The 18,805-nt window shown below is 47.9% G+C and overlaps 1 protein-coding gene across 1 annotated transcript in view; it reads left to right on the top strand.

The window, feature by feature from the left end:
* LOC147423619 (Eukaryotic translation initiation factor eIF2A family protein) overlaps positions 1–17,371 on the top strand; it is a 112,218-nt gene extending 94,847 nt beyond the window's left edge. The window contains exons 13-16 of the mRNA XM_086501173.1: positions 14,823–14,845; positions 14,930–15,041; positions 16,572–16,632; positions 16,721–17,371. Coding sequence (XP_086357299.1) covers positions 14,823–14,845; positions 14,930–15,041; positions 16,572–16,632; positions 16,721–16,899 — 375 coding nt within the window. The 3' untranslated portion in view covers positions 16,900–17,371. The remainder of the gene's footprint in view (positions 1–14,822; positions 14,846–14,929; positions 15,042–16,571; positions 16,633–16,720) is intronic.
* The last annotated feature ends 1,434 nt before the right edge of the window (positions 17,372–18,805 follow it).

Genomic DNA, 18,805 nt, shown 5'->3' with positions numbered 1-18,805 from the left:
CTGAGGAACGTGGACGAAAAGGCAAGATGAAAGCAGGACTGGTTCCAGATTGCATGGGTACTGACCCAAGCACGATTGACGAGAGTACAGAACTTTGCGTTGCTTGGGGCAAAGTGAAAGACCAAGAAGCCCTGATCTTCTTTGATGGAGGAGCCAAGGCCAACTTCATTTCACCTGAATTGGCGGCACGGCTCGAGATCACACCCGATCGGATGAGACCACTAGCAGAGGCAGTTCTAGTGGCACCCGGCAGGGACGTAGCCATTACACCTGTCATTGGCAAATTTTGGTTGCAATGTCAGGGGTATTTGGGGCATGAGGACCAACGCCGTGGTCGACTATCGGGCGAGAAAAGCGACTTTGACTACAGAGAAGGGCTGAACTATTGTGCTTGATGTAAAACTTAAGGGCGAGTCTGTCCCTATTGTATCGGCTTCGGCCGTTTCAAAATTATTGAAATCCAATCTGTTTGTTTACTGATCTTTTTGAAAGAGTTGAATGATGAGAATAGGACAAATATGTCTGAACTTGATAAAGAACGCGAGGATTTTCTCCACACTCATTCCGATTGCTTTTCAGAGGACCTGCCACGCGAGTTACCTCCCGCTCGTCCCGAGGATCATACCATTGATTTGATACCTGGAAGCACACCACCGAACCTGCCACCTTACCGTGTGAGCCGAGCCCAGAACGAAGAATTATGAACCAAGTGAAAGACCTCTTGGAAAAGGGTCTTGTCCAGCCTAGTACTTCACTGTACTGCTCTCCAGTGTTGTTGGTTTTAACGAAAGACAGATCTTGGAGAATGTGCATCGATTATAGAGCTCTTAACAAAATCACCATCAAGAATAGATTTCCGATTCCTAGGATCAATGATATTCTTGACCGACTACAGGGATCCTCGTGTTTTAGCAGGATCGATTTGAAGAGCGGATATCATCAGATCCGAATCGTGCCGGGAGATGTCTACAAGACAGCTTTTCGGACGACTTTTGGGTTATTTGAGTTTTTGGTGATGCCTTTTGGCCTAACCAATTGTCCAGCGACATTCAACCGGATGATGGATAGGATTTTTCGAGAGTACAGACTATTTGTTGGCACTTTCTTTGACGACATCATTGTTTTCTCCAAGGATGAGGCAGAACATAGAGAACATCTACTTTAGGTCTTTCAGGTATTATGAGATCACAAGTTGGTGATTAATGCAAAGAAAAGTGAATTTTTCCTACCCGGGACACATTGTCTCATTAGCAGGAGTGCAGATGGACCTGGCCAAGATAGAGACTATCCGTGATTGGCCCGATTTGAAGAATGTCCATGAAGTTAGAAGCTTCTTGGGCTTGTGTTTGTACTACAGGCGGTTCATTAGAAAGTTTGCAGAGGTTGTTTCCCCTTTGCATATTTTGACACAGAAAGGAGTCCCTTTCTCATGGGGACCCACAGAGGTGACTGCCTTTCAGACATTGAAAGAGAAATTGACTACAGGACCAGTTTTGACTTTGCCGGACTCGAAGAAGTCATTCGAAGTATATTGTGATGCTTGTGGTCGTAGTCTGGGTGCGGTCTTAATGCAAGAAGTCCATGTCATTGCCTACGAGAGCCGATTGTTCTCAAGGCCGGAATTGTCAGCACAGATTTATGAGAGAGAGCGTTTGGCGGTTATCCATGCTCTTACTCAGTGGCGACATTACCTACTCGGAGCAGATTTTACTGTCTTCAGAGACCATCAGAGTTTACGCTACTTCTTGTCACAGAAGCAGCTATGGGAAAAGCAGATACGGTGGGCGAACATCTTGTCACAGTTTCACTTCCAGATTGTCCATGTGTAGGGACAGAACAACTTGGTGGCAGATGCTTTGTCTCGGAAGCCGTTGGTTCTGGCTATTTTCGCGATACATCATAGGAGCTTCGAGGATATGGTCGATTAGTATGCCACAGATACAGATTTTGCAGATATTTTCACTCGGATACGGAATGGGGAGATAGTAGCGAGATATTCCATTTGGGATGGCTACTTGATGAGGAAAACGATGATGTGCGTTACACAGCCGTTGAGGGAAAAGGTTTTAACCGAATGCCACTGTCCACCTTTTACGGGTCACTGCGGCATAGCTACCACCTTGAAAGGTGTGGAGAGATACTTCTTTTGGCCGGGTCTCAAGAAGAACATGGATGATTTTGTACGCAGTTTCTTGGTATGCCAAAAGGTCAAGTTTGACAGGCATAAGCACAGGGATTGTTACAGCCTTTACCCATACCCACCTGCCCCTGGGAAAGTATTGCAATGGATTTTATTTTTGATCTTTCGAGAACACAGAGTGGTCACGATGGTATCTGGACTGTTATTGACAGATTTAGCAAGCAAGCTCATTTCATTCCAATGATGAAAACAGTCAAGACGGATCACTTAGCGAGACTGTTTGTGGCCCAGATCTTCAGATTACATGGCATGCCTGAGACGATTGTCTCCGACAGAGACCCCAGATTCACAAGTTTGTTTTGGAAGGCTATTTGGGAGAACATTGGCACGCGGTTGCATTTCTCATCATCGCTCGACCCGTAGCCTGACGGGCAATCAGAGATTGCTAATTCAGTACTACTAGATTTATTAAAGTCTTACATCTCGAGGAAGACTCAATGGGAAAAGTATTTACCTTCAGCAAAACCGCGAAACGCGTTTCGGCCAGGGTGAAACGCCTGAAACGCTTGAAACGTTTCAGCATGCAGGTGAAACGCCTCTGCTGAAACGCCTAAATTTTTTGGGGGGTTTTTAACATGTGCACACCTATTATGTATATATATATATATATACACACCCAAAATTGGCGTTTTAGTCATACGTTTCACTAGGCTCCTCTCTTGGGTGAAACGTTTCGCGGTTACGCTGTTTACCTTGGGTGGAATTTGCCTACAATAACACTCTTTGATTGGGAAGGTGCCATTTGAGATTATTGAAGGTGCTACGAAGGTTCCACCCTTCCTAAGCACGAAAGATAAGATTTTTGAAGCCGACGAGTATACTTGTGACTTGGACACGGCTTTTGCCAAGGTCCGCGAGGCTTTGTAGAAATCTCAAGAAAGACAGAAAAAGGCTGCAGATTGCTATCGTCGCGATTTGAAATTGAAGGAGAACGATTGGGTGCTCTTATGTTTTGAGAAGGCACACTTGAGAAAGAAAAAGGGAAAGGAGAGGCTTTTTCCAAAGCTTAGTATGCGATATTATGGACCTTTCCAGATTTCCGAAAAGATAAATGATGTCTTCTTTAGACTGAAGCTGCCCGATACTTGGAGAATTCACAATGCTTTTCATGTGAGTCTCTTGAAGCCTTTTAAAGGTGACGTGCCCGAAGATGGGGAGCCTGACTCGAAGTGGAAGAAAACGAGGAGATCCTTGTTCCAGAACAGATATTGGCACATAAAGACAAAAATATTAAGGGTAAAGCGATAAGGCGGTTCTTGGTTAAATTCAAGAACTATCCTGTATTGGATGCGAAGTGGATGGAGGAGGAGGACCTAGCAGTGAATCTTTACCTTGAAGCATTTGGATTAGCATAGTCTATTCTAAATGGAACCCCGAACTCAGCTTGGGCGGAATCTGGTGCAACGGGTATGCACAAGAGGGGAGTCGCTCCACTCCTTTGTCAACAGATTGCCTCGATTTTTGATATATATATATATATTTTTTCCGAGAAAAAGATCCTTCTATTAGTTAATAAAAGCTGCCCATAGGGCTACATCCACCTCTGCAGGAGAGGGCTACAACAAACATGATGGGGAGACTCTCCCAATGAAAAAACAGCATATATACAATAGGGCTAAATCAAGAGATGGGAGGAGGGAAAAGCCACACAGGTGGACAGTAGTGCCATCTGAGCACCCCCTGGACCATGGAGTAAAACGGCCCAGGGCGCTAGAGACGAAGGAAAGCCTCGCGGCGCTCCCGCATGCGGTCGTAGCAGCCCTGTAGTCCCTCAAGCTGTCCTCTGAGAGTATGGATCAGCTCTAGCCAAAAGTCACGAACAGTCTCTGCTGGTGGTACAAGGCGAGCCTCAAAGATGCGGAAACAACGGGCCCGCCAGATGAACCAGAGAGCTAGGCCGTTGATGAGCTCCCAACACTCCGCTCTCTCACTGCTCCACTCCTGTGGAGTAAGGTCTGTAGCAGGCTGGAGTGTAGGTCGACCCCCCTGTATCACTATCATCCTGCTGGTGGAAGATAGCTCAAACTGAAGTGCCGGGCCCGTGAGGGTGGACCAAGCCGCCGCCCCCCAAGTGTACTGTCGAGCCGTGGAGAGGGCAGGCATCAGCCGAAGAACTCGTAGCCACACTTGCTGGGCCGAGGGACAGTCCCAAAGACAGTGTCGCTGACTCTCCACCAACTGGTCACAGGTTGTACATGCGGCCGAGAGACCACAATGTACAAGCCAGCTCCCTACTGCTGTGGCTCTGTGTGCAACCAACCACTGGAACAAGGTGACGCGCCTCGGCTGTCTGGAGTCCCACAGCCTCTGCCAAAAAGCTGCCAAGAACTCAACTGTGAGACCCTCCTCCTGCCAATGACGTGCTGCAGCGGGGCGGGCCTCTCTGTGTGCTGCAAGTATATGACGTCCAAGCCGAACAGTGTACTGAAAGAAAGGGACTCCTGGGCGGTCTGCAGAAGAGAATGGGTCCCTCCATAGCCACTCACCAGGATCCCACTGTACTCGTGCCAGTGGACAGCACTCCCAAGCCCATAGCCTCCAGTGTCCTGTCTCAAGAGCTGCTGGGTCAGGGTCTATGACGCAAGTCCTCCCACAGATGCCCACAACTCGGATCCTCTGGAAACAACACTCTGCTACCTGCGGGGCCTCTACTGCAACTCTCTGTAATCGTCCCCCACCCTGAAGCTCGAAGAACAGGGCTGGGACAGTCTCTGAGCAAGCCCTGACTGAAATGAGAACCTCCAGTCGTGTGAAGGCTCCCATCCACCGGGGTGCTACTGGCTCGAGAGGCGTGAGCCAATCAGCTGGAACTGACTCTGAGATATCTTGACACATGCTCTGAACCCCTCTCATGCCCTGTAGCTGGACAACCTGCACCTCCTCTGACAAACCTGTGAACTCTAGCCAGTCACCTAGAGAGCGCGCTGGACCTGCTGCCATGGGACCCCAAGAAACATGAGGCCTACTCCCAACCAAGTGGCCTCTCTGAGTGATAACCATGGGGTTCTAGACGAGGGGCTGCCGTAGGCGCTCCTCCGTGCACGTCGGCTGTCGCTGCTCTAGGCCACGCCGCAATAGCTCCCAAGACCGAAGCAAACTCACAGCGAATCGGTCCTCCAGTCTCCTGCTCAAACCAACACGGCGCAACTCTGTAAAGATCCATCTGGTCGAAGGTTGCCAAGGGCCTCCTGCCTGAGGCACCCTGGCACGAAGCCTCTGCAACAAGAACTCCTTCCAGGGCTCCTCGCCTGGAAGAAGTCCTCTGACGACGAACTTCCCAAGAAGGGCTCTGCTCTGCTGTGCTGGATCAATGATCCCAAGCCCTCCCTGAGAACAAGGAAGTGTGATGACCGACCAAGCCACCTTGGCTCGGGCAATCTGAGTGTCGCGACCATACCAAAGGAAGTTCCTGATCAGCCTCTCTACCTGGCTGATACAAGAACTCGAGAAGATCCAGCAAGAAGTGATGTACCACATAGTCGCCAACAACACCTGGTTGGCAACTACTACTCTACCAGCCAGCGAAAGTCGTGCTGAGCTCCAATGTAACAGCTTTCTCCTGATGGACAGGAGAAGAGGAGCAATTTGCTGCTCGGGGGACAAATCCAAACCAACCTGACAACCCAGGTACCGAACTGCAGTCCCTGGAGGAATCCACCTGAAACCCTCTCCTGGCATCCAATCCGGCACAGGAGCACTACCAACTGAGAAAGCCACTGTCTTTCTCCAGTTGATCAGTGCGCCCGATGCACAGTAGAAGGTCTCCAAAGCCTGCCCACATCTGTGTAAATTGGCCTCCTGGCCCTCTAAGTACAAGGCTGAGTCGTCGGCAAACTCAGCGTCCAGAAGCTCATCTCCCCATATAGGGAGTGCTAAGCCCCTCAAACCAACCTGCTGTGACACCAAAAATCTGCTCATCGCCTCCGCATAGAACAGAAAGAGAAAGGGGGCAAGAGGACAACCCTGTCTGACCGATCGTGTGAGCATGAAGCGCTCACCTCTACCTCCTGCCAAAAGCACCTGACTGTGGGCCTGTCTGTACAAAGCTGACACCCCTCTGATCCAAGCCTCTGAGAAGCCCATCCTACGTAGCGTGCCCTCTAGAAAGTCCCAGTCAACTCTGTCGTATGCCTTCTCAAAATCGAGAAGAAGAATCACAAGGTCCTCCCCACGGAGCCGTGCAAGGGCAGAAGCCTCCCAAAAAGTGAAGGTGTTGTCAAGGATACTGCGTTCCTTGACAAAACCTGTCTGAGTCCCATGTATAAGGCTCTCCAAAAGTGGCTGAATCCTCAAACTCAGAGCCTTGGCAAGAATTTTGTAGGCTGAGTTGAGAATGGTGATGGGACGCCACTATCGAATCTCATCCAAGGAGCCACCCTCCTTAGGAATGAGGTAAATCAGGCCCTCACTCATGCTATCCGGCATCACTCCTGTGTGCAGAATGTACTGAAAGGCACTACAAAGATCTCGGCCAAGCAGGTCCCAGTACTCCAAGAAGAAGTTGGGAGTCAGCCCATCCTCACCTGGACAGCTACCACGAGGGAGGGCCCTAAGAGCCGTGTGCAGCTCCTCAAGCTGAAGAGGTAACTCAAGCCTCTGCCGCATCTCCTCAGTCACAAGACATGGCATCTGTGCCCAAACCTGCTCCCTGCATGCATCCTGCCTCTCTGACTCTGGCTCAGCCGACAGTAGCTCACGGTAAAAGTCAGTAGCAACTGCACGCATATCCTCTGGCTCGCAAACAACTAACCCATCGGGTCTCCTCAACTGATTGACCTTGGCATGCGAGTGCCGAGGTCCCACTGTCTCAAAAAAAACACCTGTCACTCTGTCACCCACCTGAGTCCACTGAGATGCATGCCGATGGAAGGCAAACTCATGGCGCCTTTCCTCTGTGCAAGCAAGCTCCTGTCGAGCCTGCTGAAGCTGCTCCTCCAACCATGGACTGTCTGGATGCTGCTCCTGCATCCTCTGTAGTGAAGCAATGCCTCGTCTGAGACGCTGCTCCTCCTCTCTCGCTGCAGCCCGTCGAGCCAAAGACTTCTGGAGAAAGAAGTGGCTGAGCTGAGCTAGGCCTGAGGCCACTCTGTCTGCAGGTGGAGCCTGGCTGTCCATGCCCTTTGTCCATAGAGCCTCGACCCTCTCTCTGAGTGCTGAGTCCAACAAGACCCGCTCTGGGATGCGAAGCATCGTGCTCCCACTCCTCTGCCTGTCTGCCACTGTGAGGATCACTGGTGCATGGTCCGAGAAGGATGTCCCTGCCAGGATGCCCACTGATCCCCCCAAGTCACTGAAGTGGTCACTAGTGTAGAAGCGATCTATGCGCGATAGATTCACTCCTCCCACTCGGCGGTCCGATCTAGAGAAGGCAAGACTCTCTGGAGGCCTCACAAAGCCAGAATGCTGCCATGTATCCGAGACCCTCAACGTCATACAAAACCTCTCCCAAGCTGCTAACTCGACTCCATGCACAGTAGCATGGCTGCCTCCGATTCTGTCAGAAGGGTCCTCCAACATGTTGAAGTCCCCTCCTACACACCACTGGTCAACCTGTGGCAAAGACTCAACAATCTGTGACCAAAACTCTGCACGAGCACTCGCCACATTGGGCGCATAGATGTTCAGGAAACCCACAAGGCTACCCTGAACCTGCATAGTAATCCACTGAGCCCTGCCTGGTACAATAATCCCTCTGCCCACAATGGCCTGCTGTAATGAGTCCGCAATAGTCATACATACCCCACCCTGGATGCCTCCAGGTCCAAAAGCAGCTGACCAAAAGGTATCATAGCGTCCACGCAAAATCTGACCACATCGCCGAATGCGGCTCTCAGACAAATGGTGCTCCTGAAGCATAAGGAGATCAATCTCTCCTCCCACAAGGCATCGCTGAAGCTCCTGACGCAATCGGCCCCGCCGTCGCTGAAACTGGGGCCCACCGAGTCCCTGCACGTTCCACGAGACGATCCTCATGGGGAGCGAGAGAGAACAGATGCTGCCGCAGCAGCAAGACGAGCTATCTTCGAAGCAGGCTTGGATGGGGAGTAATCCGCATCCGAGCGCCCTCTAGATAGGCGAGACTGCAGTGAGTGCCTGGTCCAAGCCCAAGTAGAGCAAGCCGTGCGTAAAGCAACCTCCTCTGTCCAGGAGTCCTCATGAATGAATACATAGCAAGGCAAACACTGCGTATCAGCAAAAAAGTACACCACAATGTGTCTACATCCTGCTGAATCTGGGGGTGTCACCGCAAACTTGGCCAGTGGCCACAAAGTCTGCAGCAGATCTGTAACGCCAAGTTCTCCCATGTGGTGAGAGAAGTCGAGAACCTGTGTATGCAACCATCCCACCACTGAGTCGAGGGACCACTCTGTCTCAGTCCTGCCACAGAGGGGGAAGGAGAAACCAACTGCTGAGTCCAAGGCCTCTGTCCCCCTAGCGGCGAGGAACAAAGCGTGGACTCTGAAGCAGGCTGCCTTGTGGTCTGCTGCGGAATCGCCAAGAAAACGAGTAAACCCGTAGTCGAAGAAATCCCAGCGGCGTCGGAGGTCAAAGCTCGTCAAACCACGAGGGATAGCTGCAAGAGGAGATGTCTGAATCTGCAGTGGGGGCCGCATGAAGGGCTGACCCTCTCTCGCTAGGCGACTCGTGGCGAAGGCGCTGCCAAGAGATCTCCTGGCCGTCGGCAAGGGTCCAGTCTCCAGAGCCGACTGTGGTACTGAAGCAGGAGGAGGGGGAGAAGGGGCTGGGGGGGGCGGGGGAGAGGAGAAGCGGGGTGGGGAGGCAGAGACATGGGGGGGGCGAGGTGGGGAGTGAGCGGTAGCAGAGGGCGGGGGAGGGCATGAGGAGGAGGAGGGAAGATCGGAAGGCGGAGCGGCTGGCGAGGGTGAAGCGGAGGTGGAGGCTGGCGTAGGGGGCTCCTCCTGCTCAAGAGGACCAAAGTAGTTCCCCGTGGGAACCCACTGTTGCTGAGTAGGCACCTGGGGGCCACTCTGAGTGCCAGGCTGTCGCTGTGGCCCCTGGCGTCGACGGCCACGGGCCTGCTGCCACCCCTCCTCCGCTGGAGCCCCAGGCTCGGAGGGTGGCGCTGGATCTGTGCTCTGCGTCGCTGGCTGTGGGTGCGGCCCAGCCTTGGCAGGCTGGGGCTGAGGCTGCGGTGCGGGTCGTGGTCTCCTCCGTGGACAGGCCTTCGCTAGGTGGCCCATCTGTCTGCAAATGAAACACTGGTTCGGGAGACCCGAGTACTCCACACTCTGTCTAAGCCAACCCCCACTCACCCGAGGCAGAAGGATGACCTTCGGGAGCGTGTGGGTATCTCTTACCAAAACTCGAACTGAAGGGATGCCAGCCGCCTTGGCAGCTACTGATGCTGCCGTACGAGGTGTCTCCAGGACAGTTCCGATGGCGGAGCCAATCCTGGAGAGAAGTGGAAGGTACTCCCTCCGTAAACCCGGAAAGCAGACTGATATGGGGATGTCCGCCTCCTCTACTAGCACATCCGAAGACGGGTCAAAACCATGTCGCCACTGTCGAAAGTGGACGTGTGTTGCTCGGATGGCCAATGGACTCATAGCTATGACCTTGGAGGCCATCTCGGAAGTCTCGAACTCAATCTGGTAGTACCCCCGTCCGAGAATCTGGATATCCAAGATCTTGCCCACCTCTGCGAGGAGGCGGGCCTGGAGAAGATCTCGCAGCTCTCCTCTGCTGGGACGAGTGCCGAGAACCTTGCAGATGACAGAAGTCGCCTGCAAGCGTTCTACCTCTGTGGCAAGGCTCGCTTGCTCTACCGGCGTAAGAGCAAGTCGAATGGTGGGCTCAGCGGGGTCGGGCGAGGGGGCTTCAGGCGAGTCCCTCTGAGGTGGAGCTGGAGCCTCCATCTATGTCTACTGCTGAGTCGAAGAAGCGGGCGATGAAGAAAATCTGCGAACGAGTACGCCAAGCACTTGTCCGAAGAGAAAGCGTTGCCGAGCCAGGTGCAGAAGACCTTTGGGAGCAAAGAGGACGGGGGGGGGGGGTGGGGTGGGGATGGCAACGCGAGAGGAGGGCAGCGGGCAGCCTGAGGGGCAGCGCGAAAACAGGGGGGGGCAGCGGGCGGGCGGCAGCGCGCAGGGGCAGCGGGTGGGGGGGGGGGGGGGGGGGGAGAGGTTAGCGCGCAGGGGCAGCGAGTGGGGGGGGAGAGGGCAGCGATGGCGCAGCAAGGGGGGGGCGAGCAGCAGTAGCGAGCTCAGGGACTCAGTTTTTATTTTTGATATTAAAGTCACTGATGTCTCTTTAAGTTTCAGGGATACTGTGAGCTGGCAGTATTCTACTGTATGACTTTATGAATTGGAATTCCCAATAATATGATATTAATTTGTTCTTGACTTGCTTGAGTACAGGAATGGATCAGTGTGACATGAAACGTTTCGGGGATTCGTGCGTTTTGGGGTTTCGAGGTTTTTGAAACGTTTCGTTTCGAGGCTCAAAGAAAGTGAAACACATGTTTCGTTTTACATATATGTACCTATAATTATACATTGAATATACATATAAATTTACCTGTCAAAACATGTGAAATACCAAAATTTGGATGTGAGACTTGAGTCACGAGTAAACAAGGTATTGATTTTGTGAAGCGGCCTGGCTTTAAAAATTCTCAAATGGGTGGTTTAAGGTCAACTGATCAAAAGGGGGCCAAAAAAAAAAAAAGTTGACTTGTTTCGCCCGTTTCGCCGAAACGTTTCGGCTGTTTCGTCATTTCAAGGTTTTAGAGGGCCGAAACGCGTTTTTATGTCACACTGGAACGGATAGATGAAATGACTGCAGCATTTTGGTGTGAACGATCTCGATAGACATGGTTGCAATAAGGATTAGTCAATTGGGCATCTATGACATCCTGATTGGATCTAGATGCGGTTGCTAAATACATAGCCGATTGATCATGCTCTGAGATCCGAATGAATTTTGAATGTGATTTGTCATGTGATGTCCTGTGATGTCAAGTGATGTCTTGCGATTTCGTGTGATGTGACTGTCGATTGGTACATGTGCTAGATGTGTGTTCCTAGTGCGTCGATACTAACAGTCAGTGTTTGCTAAGACAATTTATGGCCTCTATCCGTTTTGCAGGCATAATGGAGGGCGGTTACAATGCTTTCAAGAGGGGGTAAGTCACAAATCAGTGACATGGCAGCCATTTGGGCAGGACACACACCCCAAGTGTTGTGTCAGGCATGGCCCTAGACATGGGGAGCAGCAGAGCAAAGCACACACAAACCCTCTCCCTGGCTGGCTGGTCCCGGAATTTACGCTGAAATGCTAACGTGGCAAGCCCACAAAACTCGGCGGAAATTACGGAGTGCTGACGTGGCACTGGCTGTACTGAAGTCCGCGTTTTACAGCAGCTGTACGGACGCTTTTGCCTACGCATATCAGGGCTGAAAATCTACGCAAATTATTGGGCAGCTTTTGGGAACAAGTTGCTTTAATTTTGAATGCTTTTAAACTAGCAGCTTTTGGGGCTTTGCTTTTGGCATCCCTTGTAACTCTTTATAAGTGCGGTTTGGGCTCCCACTTCTCAAAGCATTTGGACGCAGAGCCTGAGAGTGAGACCCACCCACTCCTTCGTACTTTGTGCAATAGATTTTAATACAAAAAGAAATACCGAAAGGGGCGCCAATCTTTGGGGCTAATACCTCTTGGCACGGAACTCCGCCGGGCTGGTGTCGAATCAAATTGTGAACTGTTTTGAAGTGAATTCCTGTCGTGTCGCGGTAGATTCTTGACTTGGAGTGTCCAAGTCCGTTACAGTAACCTTTTGGTCGCATAGGTCATTTTGGCCTTTTGAAGACGTTAATATAACATTTCATTTCATCTCTCTCTCTCTCTCTCTCTTTCTTGTTGAGGTTCGGTTCAATTGTTTGGCTTGGGGTGTCTATTACAATGTGCCTCATGGTCTTCCTGGTGATGCAACTGGCTTGGTTACTGCCCCAACTCTACTTCATGTGTAGCTTTCGATCTGGAAGGGTATTGTTTTGGCTTTTTTCTTTTCTTTTTCTTGTTGTTTTGTCTTCCTTTGTCGTATTAACGTTTCAATTATTTGCTCGTGTGTGTGTGATATATATGTCTGGAGGAAGGTTTTTTGGGATTTTCTGTTTGGTTTTCCTATGTACTTTTATGACTTGCTTCTAGGTGTGAATTCGTGAGTGTGCGTGTCTGGGTGGGTGAGTGAGTACGGGTGAAGTTGGTGTTAATGTACATTTCTTTTGCTTTTTGGCTGTGTTCTGGTTTTCTCGTGCTCTTAAGACTAACTTTAGGGGGTTTGTGGGTGAAGTTTGTTTTGAGAGCACCTTTCTTTTTGCTTTTCATTGTTTTTCTTTGTCTTTTCTCGTTTTGCTTCTTTTCCTTGGTTGTCTTGCTTTGGGTTGTTGGATTTCTTCTCTGCTCTCTGCTCACTCTACTAGGTTTCTACAACAGGATTTTCACATGGTTATGGTCATTAGAGCCTCCTTTAGTGTCTTCTTAGAGTTCCCTCTCCAGCTCTGGTCTCTAAGAAGGACCTTCAACAAGTGGACCGGTCTCTATCCTGGTTGATAGTTCCTTGTCTGCTCCAATAAAGCGCTGTGTTACTCACCTTGTGGCGACCTCTTACAATCTCTTGGTGATGTTAGCTGTGTCTTATCTATCATCTTCGTCATTGATTGCTCTCTCCTTTTTGTATATCCATTGCCTTTTGCTGGTCATACCAATTGGTGGTGGGCATATGCCCGACGTCGAGCTCTTGCAGATGTTCCTTGTCCTTTTCACCGCTGGTGGTCTTTGGTGGTTCAGATTTTTTTATATACAGTTGCAAAGTGTGCTTTTGGTGGAAGTGCCTATCTTTTAGAGACAACTGTCATCCTCTCTCCACTTAGCTTGCCAAGGCACTTTCTAGGAGAGGTAATTTACCCTAGCTTTCAGTTTCTATAGTTTGCCTATGTGGCTAGTTGTTTCCATTCTAATTTGTTGCCTTTGGACCTACTTTGTAAAAAATGATGTACTACCCCTTGGAATCGGGGCTTTAAGAGGGACTTTTCAAATAATGGAAACTAGCCACTTCTTTCCTTGCATGCGCACGCGAGAGAGAGAGAGAGAGAGAGAGAGAGAGAGAGAGAGAGAGAGAGAGAGAGAGAGAGAGAGAGAGAGAGAGAGAGAGTTTATTACCGTCTACTGGTGGCTTTCTTCTCATTGCCAGTAGCAATCGTTCAGTGTCCTAGTTCCTCCCCCATGCAGGCTGCTGCCCACTTGCCTTTTAGCAGGTGCTTGGTTGGCTACAACGATGACCTCGACTGGTTTTATGCTGGAAATGGATCCCACTGGAGGGTCTCCCCAGTCCTGCTTTGGTGGCGCCTTTTGTGAATCTTGCAAGAAACGGGGCCCTCCATTGTGACATGCTTTCTGATCTTCTTGGTGATGTCGATGTGGCTCATCTTAGCGGTTTTCGGATGTGGAAGGGTTCATCTTTCTTTATGCTTTGTTGCTTTGTTGTTTGGGTTGTGGTTTGGTTTTTGTTTGTTTGCATTTCCTCGGTCTGGTTTTTGGGCACACGTGAATGTGTGTGTGTGTGTGTGTTGAGTGGAGTGCTTGTTTTGGTTTATTCGTGCTCTTAAGGCCAACTTTCGTGTGTGTGTGTGTGTGTGTGTGTGTGTGTGGGTGAAATTAGTCTTAGAACACTTCCTTTTCGTTTAATTTTGATTTTCTTGTTTTGCTGCTTGCTTGCTTTATTTGTTCGTGTGCTTTGGGCTCTTGGGTGCTCTACTCTCTCTACTAGGTTTCCAAATGATGTCTGTCATCAGAGCCTTCTTCACTGTCTTCTTGGAGTTCCCTCCCCAACTATGGTCCTTGGGAGCCACCTTCAACAAGACTCAAGTGGATTGGTCTCTACTTGGCTGATAGCTCCCTGCCAGCTCCAATGCAATGCATTGTTGCTCATCTTGTGGCATCCCCTGCAGTTCTTGGTGATGTTAGTTGCCTCTTCTCGCTCGTTTTCGTCTTCGACTGCTCTCTCCCTTTTGTTTATCCATTGCCTTTTGTTGTCAGATTATACCAGTTGGCGGGCAATGCCCAACATTCGAGGTCTTGCCATTGCAGATGTTCCTTGTCCTTTTCACCACTGGTGGCTTGTGGTGGTTTTTGATATACAGTTGCTGAGTATGCTTTTGGTGGAAGTGCATATCTTTCAGATGCTGCTGTTATGCTCTCTCCATTTAGCTTCCCAGGGCACTGTTTACTCTCTGTAGGAGAGGTTTTTTACCCTGGTTTATAGGCTTCTATAGTTTGCTATGTGGCTAGTTGTATTCAGTTTTACAGTCTCCAGATTGTCACCTTCGGGCCTGCTATGTAATCGGTGATTTACTTGCTCTCAGAATCGGCTCCATTTGGGCATTCTGAGGGATTTTTCAAGTAATAGAAATCAGCCTCTTTCTTTGCGCGCACGCACGCACGCGCGCGCGCACACACACACACACACACACGTGTACACACACACACACACACACAGAGAGAGAGAGAGAGAGAGAGAGAGAGAGAGAGAGAGAGAGAGAGAGAGAGAGAGAGAGAGAGAGAGAGAGAGAGAGAGAGAGAGAGATTCTTTTCTTCTTTACAGCTACTCGGAGAAGATACAGCTGGGTATGTTCTCCTTTAATCGATGCTTTTGTGTTGATGCAATTCTCAATTTCCTCGCTTTATTTGTCGTTTACATGTGGAACACAGCTCTGAGCTAAGCAAGAGTGCTCTTAAAAATAAGAAGCGGAGAGAGAAGCAAAAGGATAAAAAAGATGTGGCAAATGTGAATCCTACTTCAAATGACGATATATCCACGCTGGTATGGTGTATTTCTTTTCTGAAAACGCAGTTTCTTGCAAAGTTGCTAGAAATAGTATGATTGACTCTTTCCATGTCTTACTTATTTCATCATATCATCCTTATTTATCTGAGCTTGTAGGTGTGGAACTCTTTGACCTTGAAAGGTCTTGTTCTCAGGAAGTCCTTCGCTGTTAATTGGAAAGCTAATTCTCAGTTGTTCATTTGGAAAATATTTCTGAGGGAGAGGGACAAGAGGCTCGCTGTGCCGCTTTACATGCTCTATCTCTGTGGCTCCCTTATCTGCACATGTGCATCACACTCCTCTTATCTGCATGGCTGCATGCTAGCAATCACATTAGTACCATTGCCTTTTTTGCAAAGACTTTGGACCATTGCGTAGGATCATGAGCTTTGAGGACGTACGTGCCTTATATTGGAGCTTAGGCATTATAGGGAGACTCGCTTGAAAGAGAGGAGAGCAATGCACCTCATGCTACCTGTTTGGGTCATTCTAATACTATGGCCATAAATTAGTATGGTTAAATATACTAATCTTTGCATTATCTCATAAACTTAGTATTTATCTTATCAAGTAAGCCAAGAGGTTTTTCATAGGATTGTGTGTAGAGCCTTCAACCCTGATTGGGTAATCACTTTTAGCCTACCATTTAGCAAGTACCTGCCCACTGTACCTCTTTCTTGAGATAACTCAAAGCTCATGATATACACCATACAAATTTATGGCTAGAGTACAAGAGTGAACCAACAATCTCCCCTTCACTCTTATATTTCGGGGTTGCATCGGAGTGAATAGAGTATGGCTACAAGAATGATGGTTCACAACACCAACTAGTACAAACTCCCAACTTTGGAGTGTCTGGTAAAGCTTCAGAGGTTCTTTCATTCTCAGACTTTTGAATCCCTTGGATAAAAATCTATGAGCTTTGTAAAACAAATACCTGATCGACTACTGCAACATTGACCCCATTGTTAAAGTTGATGCACGTTCTTTAATTGCTGCTTCCTATTCTTCAGTGGCAAAGGCTTTACTTTCTGCCTTAGATAATAACTAGCCTCTGTGTGATTATTTCAACCACAAAGGGTACATTGCTTGCTACTAGATTGTAATTCCACTTTAGGAGAGAGATACTTCCTAAGGCCTTTATTTTTGGCATTCTTTTGCCTTTAAAGGAAAAAGCACTTTGATGATGCACTGTTGATTCAGCCTTTTAATGTGATTCTTCCCCTCCAAATTCCCTTCCCTTTTGAAAAAATAAGGTCCCTAGTTAAAAAAAGGACAGATCATTAGGGTTTGGACCCTGCTTTTGTGTCTCCCATTCTGGCCCCTTCCAAGTGATGCTTCCCTTCCAAATTCCCTTCCCTTTTGAGAATATAAATTCTCTAGTTAAAAAGGACAGATCAGTAAGGTCCGACCCTGCCTCTGTGTCTCCCCTTCTGGCCCTTGAACTGATTTGTGTCGTTAAAACATTTCCGAAGTTCTCTGTCAGCAGGTTTCAGTAATTGCTTGATGGGTGTGGTTTATTGACAGGAAAATAAAATGGAAGCTCTTCCTGCATCGCTTAGTAGCAATGCTGATGCTGATGCTGCAGGTGGAGTTTGGACACCTTTTGTTTATTTATAAGATAAGAGTGCTCTCTTTTGGGTTCTAATTGTTTTGCTGTTGGAACTATACACTAGGTGATGACGCAGGAAAGAAGTTGAGGGCGCTTTACAAGAAAGTCAGACAAATTGAAGAGATAAAGCAAAAGGTCTCAGAAGGGTCTGGTAGCTACTCTCTCAATTCAGCACAAAAAGAGAAGCTATCGCAGGAGGCTGCTATCAGAGAAGAGATCAGAAGTTTGGAAGCCCAAAGGTAGCCACTCAGGTCTGCGTGTGGTTTGGTGCAAGAATGAGTCTTATCTTGATTGTTAAGCTGAAGAATGCAGCAGTGATTCTATATAAATGAAGGGTGGTTTCATATCCCAATAAGCATGTGGGATCCCTTGACCGACCCTCAAAATGGGGTGCATAGCTTTGTGCACCCTACATTTAACACACAAGGTCTCTTGCACCTTGAAGACAGAAAGAGAAGCTACTTGTAGAGTTGCAAGGCAATTTGTGTGTTGGCACTTCATTTATTTCCAGAAGTGCACGTCGGACTGAAAGCTTGCGGTTTCTATTGACCATCAAGTTATGTCCTGATATTGGTAGAGCCTCTTTGGTTGCAACAGTTTGTGCGGTTCCATATGAGGAGGCACAATTTTGACACCATCTCGACCTTTTTCTTTTTTCTCAATAGTCCTATGGTGTATTCTTTTTTAAAGTCGTGAATCATATGAGCTTCCAGAACTACGGTATCCATTTTTTTATTTTGAGAAGTTTTTTCTTTTTCTTTTTCTTTTTCTTTTTTCATATGCCAATATGGTCGGATACCCGGAATGGAATGTAACAAATAGATGTTGACATAGGCCTCCCAGGGACGTCAATATAACTTTTTTCCGTTCTCTCTCTCTCTCTCTCTCTCTCTCTCTCTCTCAAGCTTTCAAGAAAAGAGGGAAATGGTATAACCTTTCTATCACCCAAGTGTGGTAGATTGGTTATGCCATTTCCCTCTCGAATAACAGGTCTTGAGTTCAGCTCCTTGTGGGCTAGATCTTTAAGGTCTCTTGGGATAGTTTCCTACGACGTTAAAACTCTCTTCTTCTTCTTTCAAGAAAGATCAGCCACAAGAAAACAAAATAAGGAGTGCATGAATTTCTCATTATGCAAAGTTATCAATCAAGCAAATCATGTGCAATCTGACCATGTCAATTTGATACATTTGTGTGGGTGTGCATTTTGATATAGAAAGCAGAGCCTAGTACTATAAGAGAAGTTGACAATATTTTAGGGTGCTTTTAGAACCTCTGCTGAATCTATATCAAAATTTGGTCCATAGTTAATAAGTTGCACATGCTTGTTGTGTTCTATTGTAGACTATAAAGAGGTATGCACTAATCTACTCTTTTGAAATAAACCGTGCATCCATGTTAATGTTGTAGTTAATAGATTTTATCTTGTACTAGTAACAAGCTACAAAGATCCTTTGTCAAATAGATGATTGGAAACATTTTACTTTCTTAATTAGTAAAGGTGGGAACGATAAGCGACATTTGAGTAACAACTCTACACACCAATGATTACTAGATCATACTTGAAGGAAATATCAAAATTTTTATGTGTAATCCTCTCAATGACTAGATAGATTGCTTTACTTATTTTGAGGCTTTCTTAATGATTGTGATTGTGGAGTCAATTGATTGCCGATCACCTTGGGACCAACATAGTCTCCTAGATATTTAGCATGAAATCCTTAGTTGTGAACATACAGTCCTTGACATAGTCTCTTGGATATTTAGCATGAAATCCTTAACCAAAATAAGTTGTGAGCATAAATACACCCTAGCATAAAAATCCTCTCCTAGTCATAGCCATTTTGGTGAATTAAAATGGCAAACTTGAAGAGCAAAAGAGTCACTTCCATCGATGGAACATAAATGATGAAGAACGATGGATGTGTCTTAACGACATTTGCCATATTGTAGATTGCATTTGATAACCTTAATAAGTTGAATGCCACTTGGGAGAAATGCTTTAGATGCAAAAAGATGTTGGCCACTCACCATGCTAAGTACAATGAATAGAGCCATGGCACAAAATTTGGAACACATAAAAAAGGGACAGCCTTGTTGCAATAGCGGCTTCTGCGATCATAATGAATGTGTATGAAGCAAACCCTTAAGA

The sequence above is a fragment of the Adiantum capillus-veneris genome, chromosome 26 (genome assembly GCF_014529385.1).
Source record: "Adiantum capillus-veneris isolate H3 chromosome 26, ASM1452938v2, whole genome shotgun sequence".
In the NCBI taxonomy this organism is placed as follows: domain Eukaryota; kingdom Viridiplantae; phylum Streptophyta; class Polypodiopsida; order Polypodiales; family Pteridaceae; genus Adiantum; species Adiantum capillus-veneris.
This window is presented reverse-complemented; position numbering and strand designations above follow the sequence as displayed.